The sequence below is a fragment of the Capsella rubella genome, unplaced genomic scaffold (assembly GCF_000375325.1).
Source record: "Capsella rubella cultivar Monte Gargano unplaced genomic scaffold, Caprub1_0 scaffold_8, whole genome shotgun sequence".
Lineage (NCBI taxonomy): Eukaryota > Viridiplantae > Streptophyta > Magnoliopsida > Brassicales > Brassicaceae > Capsella > Capsella rubella.
The window spans coordinates 3,141,571-3,151,366 of record NW_006238916.1 but is presented as its reverse complement, the minus strand read 5'-3'; the positions used below and the strand labels follow the sequence as shown (position 1 = coordinate 3,151,366).

General features: G+C 34.9%; 1 protein-coding gene across 1 annotated transcript; it reads left to right on the top strand.

The window, feature by feature from the left end:
* The first annotated feature begins 2,755 nt into the window (after positions 1–2,755).
* On the top strand, positions 2,756–5,002 carry LOC17875960 (protein DETOXIFICATION 14). Its single transcript, XM_006280316.2, has 7 exons — positions 2,756–3,077; positions 3,156–3,700; positions 3,793–3,879; positions 3,973–4,029; positions 4,103–4,341; positions 4,430–4,635; positions 4,736–5,002. Exons 1-7 carry the CDS (start codon positions 2,835–2,837, stop codon positions 4,817–4,819), a joined length of 1,461 nt encoding a protein of 486 aa, XP_006280378.1. The 5' UTR covers positions 2,756–2,834; the 3' UTR covers positions 4,820–5,002.
* Positions 5,003–9,796: the final 4,794 nt, after the last annotated feature.

Here is a 9,796-nt window from a genome sequence, read left to right as displayed (position 1 = left end):
TCCAAACTACAAAACAAAGAACTAACAATCGTCTCTTTTTTGTGTTTTCTTTTTAAATTCAACGTTAATGTAAAACAGAACTCATCAAACAATAAAAGCTATTGAACCACAAAAACATAGAATGATGAAGATGTGACAAATATTAGTACATATATATGAATTTAAGGGTAAAATTATCATATGTTATATACTTTATAACTTTTTTGTTTTTATCGATTTCAGAATATGTTTCATTCTTGGCGGACCTACATGGAAAGAAGTAGGGTCAGTTGTAAGCTAGGAAAATAATTCATTTGTAAGCTATTAAAAGTGTAAAGTGGTGTGTTAAAGTTGTCTGTTTGCCTTATGTCGGTTCGAAACAGCTTAGGAACTTATGTTTGCAAGTTTCTTTTAGTTAGTCAAAGGAATCATTATTGGGACTTGGAAGTATCGTAGGATAAAAATTTTCTTAATATCTTATATTATTACGTATCCATAATACTGGTTTTTTATTTACTTTTTGTTTGTCTTTCTAGTTTCTTAGGTAAAAACAATCTATTCGAAGAGCATTTTTATCGGGGGTATTTTAGGAAGTTAAGATATTCCATTTTTTCAAAGAAAAATCTTATATAAGATATTTTTTTGAAAAGGTACTAAAATACCCCCAATTAGGTGTCTGTAATTTTTTTTTATGTTGTTTCTTAGTTTTCATAAATATAAGTGGTTTTCTTTTTTATTTAAAATTCATTAATTTTAATTTTTGATTTTTATTTATTACGTTACTTCATCTATTTTAATTTAATTTTTCCATAGTAGTTCTTAAATACAAATTTATTTTTTAAATTATTTTATTAGAAATATACACTTCATTCTTAATATTGTAATACTCGGCATGTCAATTAGGGTTAAAGTCCGCGGACTGGTCTGGTCCGGCCCTGAAAAACATCGGGCTCAGACTTCAATATATATGTCCAGAAAAAACCGGGCCTTTTGGGCTAAGCCCATTCAGACTAAAGCGTTGTTTGAGTTTAACCCGGTCGGGCTCGGACCGGCCCGAAAAGCCCTTAAACAAATAAATTTTGATTTTTTAAAAATATTTTAGTTTGATTAGAAGATTTGATTAATGAATTAGTTTTCATATTTACTTACTAGCCTTATTTAATAGTTTAAAATCTTTATCTATGACATTTTCTATATTTATATATGTCAAAACTGAATAAAGCTTAAACAAAATATATGGCACACATTTTTTGGACCTCCAGGTACCTTAAACGATATAAATATTCTAGACCGTTCACCTATTTTTGATGATATAATTAAGGGTCGAGCTCCAAACGTAAATTTGTTGTCAACGGCCACGGGTATGACTTGGCTTACTATCTCACTGATGGTATTTATCCTAAATGGGCCACATTTATTCAATCCATTCCACTTCCAGAAGGTCCAAAAGCACGTTTATTTGCTGAACATCAAGAAGCTGTCCGTAAAGATGTCGAACGTGCATTTGGAGTCTTGCAAGCTCGATTTGCGATTGTGAAAAACTCGGCTCTTTTTTGGGATAAGAAAAAATAGGTAAAATTATGAGAGCATGTATCATCTTGCACAATATGATAGTTGAAGATGAACGAGACACGTACACACAGTTCAATGTTTCAGAATTCACACAAGTTGAAGCACATAGAACTTCACATGTGGATTACAGTTACGAAACAGATATGCCGACAAATCTTGGCAATATGATGGTCATGCGGAGTCGCGTTCGTGATCGCAAAATACATCAACAATTGAAAGTTGACTTGGTCGAGAATATATGGCAGAAGTTTGGAAGTAATCAACATAATTAATGTTTTTATTTTCTTGTATGCTTTTTGTTTTTATATTTGCTTCTATGTAATGTAAAATATTTTTTAAAAGTTATGTTTATTTAAGAATTAATAAAATGCAAATATTAAAACAAAAATTAATAATTAAATTTTAAAAAAAATTCAAGAACCTTTAGGTTCTTACCATTGTAACACAATAAATATAAAAACCCCATCACAAACTCTTCATCTAAAGTTTTTCAAAATTTATATTAAAAAAAATGGAAAGAACCCACAATGAGTCTCTCCCATTGTGGTTGCTCTAAGTATCTTGATTTTGAAATCATGAAGTATCTGAAATTTTGACTCTATAATCTACTTTAAAGTATTTTAGTTTCATGTTTTATTGGGTTAAAGTGTAAACAATTTATTTGGTTTTCATTTATTTCTCTTTGAAATTAAGTTATTTTTAATGAATATTGATGAGTTATTTAAAATTTGATGCATTCTTCTTATAGTATACTTTCAAATATTGTTTTTTAAAAAAACTATTATGAATTTAGAAGTTGATTTTTTTATCTGTAAGTAAAGCCCAAAATTAAAAGCCCGAAAAGCCTTGTAACCCTGTTAGGGCCGGACCGGACTTAGAAATATAGGATCAGATGTTTTTTGGACCGGACCGGACTCAAATATATGAGGGCTTTACGGGTTTTGGGCTGGGCCAGCCCGATTGACATGCCTAAGTAATACTACTAAAATGAAAAATTATTGTTAGTTTCTTTTAATTTTCAAAAAAAAAAAAATATAAAAACCTAAAATTTAACCTTAAAATTTTTAATTAATTAAAATGTATTTATTATTTTGACTCCAGTAAAAAAAAAATTCTTTGGATCCAACACGAGGAGCAATCCTTTTCTGGATGAGAGGTCAACAAAGAGATATGTTGTTTTATTTTTTTTCTTTATTAGTATAAAAGCATAGGATTGATTGAGAGAAGAGAGGAGGCCAAAGATCTAAAGATCTCATTCTCAGGTTAGAAGCAGAGAAAAAGAAATGGGTTCGGCGGAGGAGAGTTTGCTTGTCGTAAGCCACAGAGAAGATGTAAACAAGAAAGATGTGCTCTTTGAGGAGATGAAAAGGCTTTGTTACATCGCTGGTCCCATGGTTGCAGTGAACTCGTCTTCGTACGTTCTTCTTGTGATATCAATAATGATGGTTGGTCATCTTGGTGAGCTTTTCCTCTCTAGCACCGCCATTGCCGTTTCTTTCTGCAGCGTCACCGGTTTCAGCGTCGTTGTATGTCTCTTTCTTGATCTCCTTCTCTTTCCTTTAAACTTATAAATTTTGATTGTTGTATTGTATGTGACCATACAGTTTGGATTGGCTAGTGCATTGGAGACTTTATGTGGCCAAGCTCACGGAGCTAAACAGTTCGAAAAGCTTGGAGTACATACGTACACAGGGATCATTTCTTTGTTTCTTGTGTGTATTCCTTTGTCTGTGCTATGGACTTACATGGGTGATATACTCTCCTTTACTGGACAAGATCCTCTTGTTGCTAAACAAGCGGGAAAGTTTGCAACTTGGCTCATACCGGCGCTCTTTGGTTACGCTACTTTGCAGTCGCTTGTTCGGTTTTACCAAGCGCAGAGTCTGATTTATCCTATGATTATAAGCTCAATCTCTGCTCTTTGTGTCCATGTTGTCCTTTGCTGGAGCTTGGTCTTTAAGTTTGGGCTTGGGAGCCATGGTGCAGCTATTTCGGTCGGGGTTTCTTACTGGCTAAATGTGATTGTGCTTGCCTTGTACATGAAGTTTTCTTCTAGCTGTAGCAAGACCCGTGCAACTATCTCCATGAGTGTGTTTAGAGGAATGGGAGAGTTTTTCCGGTTTGGAATCCCATCTGCCTCTATGATTTGGTAATTTTGAATATACTCTTCATGCCTCTTTTAGTTTAGTCACAAAGTTCTTGACATTTGACTTTAGTTGAATCTCTTTGGTGTTGAATTAGCCTTGAGTGGTGGTCATTAGAATTTCTACTCTTACTATCTGGTCTTTTACCAAATCCAAAGCTAGAAGCCTCTGTTCTCTCAGTCTGGTATGTTCCTTTTGTATTCTAAAGAAGTTGCTTTTGGAATGGACTATTAAATATCATATACAAACTCAGTTGCTTTCTTCTTTGTTTGAACAGTCTATCAACAGTCGCCATCTTATACCAAATAGCAGAGAGTCTCGGCGCGGCAGCAAGGTTCTTTGTTGTTGCACTACAAGAGTTTTTAAAATGGCAAGTATCTATCTAAAACATCTCTCTGTTGTTGCAGTACAAGAGTTGCAAACGAATTAGGAGCTGGGAATCCGAAACAAGCTCGAATAGCTGTGTACACAGTAATGGTCATTACATGTGTAGAATCAATAATGGTGAGCGCAATAGTATTTGGTGCAAGAAACGTATTTGGTTACCTATTCAGCTCTGAAACCGAAGTTGTGGATTATGTAAGAACACTGGCTCCATTGGTTTCTTTATCGGTCATATTCGATGCCCTTCACGCGGTTCTTGCGGGTTAGATTAGATTCCCCTTCTATAATAATGTCAAATTCATTTAAGGATTAATAATGTGGTTAACTAAGAGGGGTTATTGAAAGTGCAGGTGTGGCTAGAGGATCAGGGAGGCAAGATATAGGGGCTTATGTAAACCTAGCAGCATACTATCTCTGTGGTGTACCAACTGCAATAATATTAGCTTTTGGGTTCAAAATGAGAGGAAGAGGACTCTGGATTGGGATCACAGTTGGGTCCTTTGTTCAAGCTTTTTTGCTCAGTCTTATTGTTATCCTCACCAACTGGGAACAAGAGGTTAGTTATAAAGTTAGAGTGCTAAGTGTCCCTCTCTTGTTTCTTTGGGTTTAACTTAGTATTAAGAGAAACTGATGTGTATTGATTGATATATGTGCAGGCGAAAAAGGCCAGACAAAGACTCATGTGTGAGATGTTTGAAGAAGAAGAGAAGAAGAGTGTAGAACATGAAGAGATTAGCTAAATCAAAACAAGTCAATATGTGGCCATTTGTTATTGAATTCGATTTTTGGTGTGTACTATTTAAGTATGATAATAAATGACTTGAGAGGGAATTATGAATGTGCACATGCACACGTTTTGGCCTCTACTGTGCTTAATTTTGTTGTGTTTGTTTTGTCAACTCTATATATATATATATTTTTTAATCGGAAAGGAGTAAACATTAATCACGTGATATTGTGCAAAGTTTAAGAAAATTCTGAAGGATTGCTCCAAATCGAGTATATGTGGGTGCAACAAATAAATAGAAAACAATTATTTTGATATTAGGATTACAATTTAATAAGAAACTAATAGTATTACAATTTTTAATATTGTTTATTATTAAAAAAAATATAATTTGATTGAGTTATTATTTACTTCCTAATTTTCAAATAATTTCTTATATATTTTCAAACATACATTTTTTAACCAAAAAACATACATTTTCTTAAATCGATTTATCATGATGTTACAAAACTCGGATATAACCAAAAAATGCGTAGATAAGACTGAGTAATCGAGTGCCGTTCCCTACATATTTATAGGGATTAGGGTAATGGGCCAGCCAGTTGTGGCCCAATGGTGACAACAAAAAAAAAGACTCTGCATTGGAGCTGATAAATTCAACTGGTAAACCGTTACAATAAGGCTGTTAAAAAACTGGGAAAATCTACGTGGATTCAGCGATGCAACATGTTGAAAGAATTTTTTTTTTGGCCCGCTCATGCCATTTTAACTTAATTTTATCAGTTTATTATAAATATGCAATCATGAAAATAAAAATATATAAGAAAATAAACATATGAAATAAAAATAGTGGGGTAGAGTGTTGATTTTTGTAAACAAACTATTTTGTAGTGTTTAGAATTTAGATGGATGTTGAATGCTTACGGGGAAGAAAGAGAAAATGATATGGAGTGTTTAAAAGTGAAAAAGTAGGATGTTGAATAATGTTTGCAATGCACATAATCTAAAACCCTTAAACCGATGGTTGAACCGACAATCTAAAACCCTTAAACCGATGGTTAAACCGGCGATGACTAGGACTTGTAAAAGTTTAGTGACATTTATGTAGCTACAAAAATACAATTAGTGTGTGACACTCTAATCATGAACATAATCGAATCAAATATATTTCCGAGTAATCCATCGTCCACTACAAATTGTAAGTGTTGTAATTTATTTTATGTACAGGTGGTTTCACAATACAATATTAAGCAAATTTAGTTAGTTTCCATCTTTTGTTCCTTGTATGTATCAGCGGTACCGAGCCGGCCCTATACACAAGCTCATGAAACATGAGTTTGTGGCCCTCAAATAATATATAACTTTTCAGCCCCCAAATTTTCAAAAGTTCTTCTTAGTCTAGTGGTAAAATAGTTCAAAAAAGACGTTAAGGTTGAGGCCTTTATATTTTATGCGACGGCTTGGTTCGTATTATCCTTTGGTAGTTGGAACTGTCTAATGGAAAACTAGAGCAAAAGCTGTGATAGGTGCTACAAGAAAACAAGGTTGTAACCAACAGACTTTTCGACGAACATAATTCTGTCGGTAATTACTGACGGAATACCGACGAATTATAGACGGAATATGTAATCATCGGTAATCCGTCGATTATATAACAAGGATTTTCCATCGTCATTAATCCGTTAGTTATCTTTCAATATTACTGATAATTTGTCGGAAATCCGTCGATAAATATATATGTTAATGTAGCCGTTTTATAGTCATTTAAATTTTTCGAATAACCAATGGATTAGCAAAAAATTATTGACGGACACGTGATTTATTTTCACCTTAAATACCCAAGCAACTCATTTTTACCATCTCGCTTGTTAATGTATGAGAAAAATATAAAAAATGTCATCTTCATATTACTTTCGATCGTGGATGGAAAAACCAATGCTCGATCCGGAGTCGAATCAATTGAGAGATGAGTACGCTCGTGGTGTAGGAGAATTGATGGATATAGCTTGTCAACAATCGAGCGCCAAAAAAACTAGTAAGTTGAAATGTCCATGTTTGCATTGTTAGAATTCTCATAATATTAGGATTGATTTAGTATGGGGTCACCTTTATCCCAATGGTTTTATACCGGGTTACAAGATTTGGTTTCTCCATGGTGAAAGACCCGAGTACGATAGTTCTAGCAAACCATATATTGTTGATAGCATAGAGGAACTTAGAACAGAAGTAGATTTTGGTGTAGGTACTGTTCAGATGGTAAATGATGTGTATAGGGAATTTTTTTTTTCTATATTGGACGTAGCAAAGCAGCCATTATATGGAGGATGTAGAGAAGGTCATTCGGCTTTATCATCTGCGAGCAGATTGATGACGACAAAGACGGATTACAATTTGGATGAGGAATGTGTGGATGATAACTGATTTTGTGAAAGACATTTTCCCTGAAGACAATCATTTTCCTGGTACATATTACGAGATTCTGAAGTTGGTCGCTAGTTTTGGTTTGCCGTATCAGATGATTGATGTCTGAGAAGATAATTGTATGATATATTGGAGAGAAGATGAAAATAGGACAAGCTGTTGATTTTTTTTAAAAACCGATATATCAGGATACATGTGGTAGAGTTCCAGTTCCTTATAAGCGGATGTTGTTATCGTGTTTTCTGCTATTAAAAAAATCTATGAAAACGTTTTTTCTGTAGAAGTAGAAGAATATTATTGACACAACACGACTCTAAACTTCAAAAAGAAAAAGAAAATAGAAAATAGAATGAGGAACCATGAGTAGGTTCACAACGTCACATTTATTTTTCAATTTGTAGAAATAGGTATTGAACTGACTTGATTTATTCATCAACCATACAAAGGTATTTATACAACCCGAGAGTTTAGAAGAGACATATACAAACCCCTAAATAATAGCCCTTAGACTTATCAATATACAACATAGAACTTATCCTAAAATATGAACATATATCCCGTTATACTCCCCCTCACATTGGAGACTGCAAATTATGAATTACCAACTTGGACAACAGAAACTGGAATTGAGCACGACCAAGCGCCTTTGTTAACACGTCTGCAATTTGATCACCGGTACGAATTTGTAGAGTGGTAATAAGCCCGAGACAAAATGTGAACTGAATAACTCAGCTCAGATGAGTGTGCGTAAGATAAATTAAGAAACCCAACAGACTACGATATGGCTTAGGATCTTGTAGCACATGACTCTTGTCAAGAGCAAGACGATGATTTTCCTCAAGTGGTGTGTCTGCGGGTTGGCAGCCAAGATTACCACTGTGTGAAATTATATCTAACGCATACTTGCGTTGAGACAGAAAAATTCCCTCAGGTCCTCAGCTCACTTCAATGCCGAGAAAGTATTTTAACTTCCCTAAATCTTTCAAAGAGAAACAATATGATAAGTAATATTTGAAAATTTTGGATCATGTATGGATCATTACCACAAATAAGAAGATCGTCAACGTACACCAATACACGAAGCTCAAGATTAGCCATAGTGTAAGAAAATAGAGAATAATCTTCATAGGATTACACAAATCCAAAACAAAGTAAAGCATCAGATAACTTCTTGAACCAACATTGTGGTGCCTATTTTAGACCGTAAAGATAATTTTTAAGACGACAAACTTTGTCTTGTTGAGAAGCCCGAAAACCGGGCGGGAGTTTCATATAGACCTCCTCTTATAAATCACCATGAAGGAAAGCATTGTCGACATCCATTTGTTAAACTTCCCATTGCTTAGCAGCCACAAGACGGAGAACAGAACGAACAGTAGTCATCTTCACAACTGGTGCAAACAACTCTTTATAATCAACATCTTCTTTCTGATTATTGCCTAAAGCCACAAGACGTGATTTATATTGTTCCATGGTGCCATCGACATTGTATTTAGTCTTGTAAATCCACTGAATGCAAATAGCAAATTGACCCTTGTAAAATAACATAATTGACCCCTGTAAAATTTTTTTAATAACATAATTAAACTCCAATTTAATTTTTAACCCTCCTGAACTGAAATCCTAACTCCGCCACTGGCTGTAGCACATCAACTTCTTTTCCCATAGCATCATTCCAGACCTTAAGACGAACAGCTTCTTTAAAGTCTTTTGGCTCAACATTAGCTGTTATAGCAGTTAAGAAAACACGATGGCCTGGAGAGAATGCATCATCAGAAATATAATTTGTTAACGAATAAAACGAATTACCTTGAACCGATGTCGAGGACTTTGAAGAAGAATTGGGCAGAGCGTGAGGGGTTTTTGTTAGCGGAGTAGAAACAACATTCTAAGTAACATAATCATTTAACCAACTGGGAATAGTACGTGGTCGCTGTCCTTGACGAGGAGGAGGACTAGGCGACAGAAGAGACAGACAAGTAGATGTATCTTTGGCGTGAACAGAAACAACGGGTGTCTCGTCAAGAGGAAGTGAAGCAGTTGCAGGTTCAGTAGTTCGAGAAGTAGGTGCGACAGGTGACGGAGCATCAGGTGTGTTCTGCTCAATTGCATGAATATTTGTAGACTGCTCAGGGACAGGAACAACTAGAGGTGTAATGGTAGGAGACGATGGCGTAGAAACTTGCTTCGGTGACTCAGGAGGAGCGACAAAACCCGGAACAGAGGAGGGTAACGACGGAACTGAGACATCAATATTGTTGTCATCACTAGAAATTGAAGTAGGAGGCACGTCACTCCCCCAATCTTTTGTAGACATAAGTCAATCCTCATCACTTGCAACAGGAACATAAGTAAGAGAACCTTAAATCTCAGTACGTGAAGCAAAATGGAACACAGCATCTCTTGAGATCAAAATTTTATTTGTCTAAAGATCGAAGACTTTCCATCCCTTTTGAGCAAAGGGATACCCAACAAACACACAAAGAGGACTACGAGGATCAAATTTGTCTTTATCTCTTTGAACATAGCGAGTGTAACAAGCAGAACCGAACATCCGTAACTAGAGTTT

Coding starts and splice junctions, on each gene's coding strand:
- LOC17875960 (XM_006280316.2), top strand. CDS start 2,835: ATGGGTTCGGCGGAGGAGAGTTTGCTTGTCGTAAGCCACAGAGAAGAT. Junction 3,701..3,792: donor CCATCTGCCTCTATGATTTG/GTAATTTTGAAT, acceptor GTGTTGAATTAG/CCTTGAGTGGTGGTCATTAG. Junction 4,342..4,429: donor CCTTCACGCGGTTCTTGCGG/GTTAGATTAGAT, acceptor TTGAAAGTGCAG/GTGTGGCTAGAGGATCAGGG.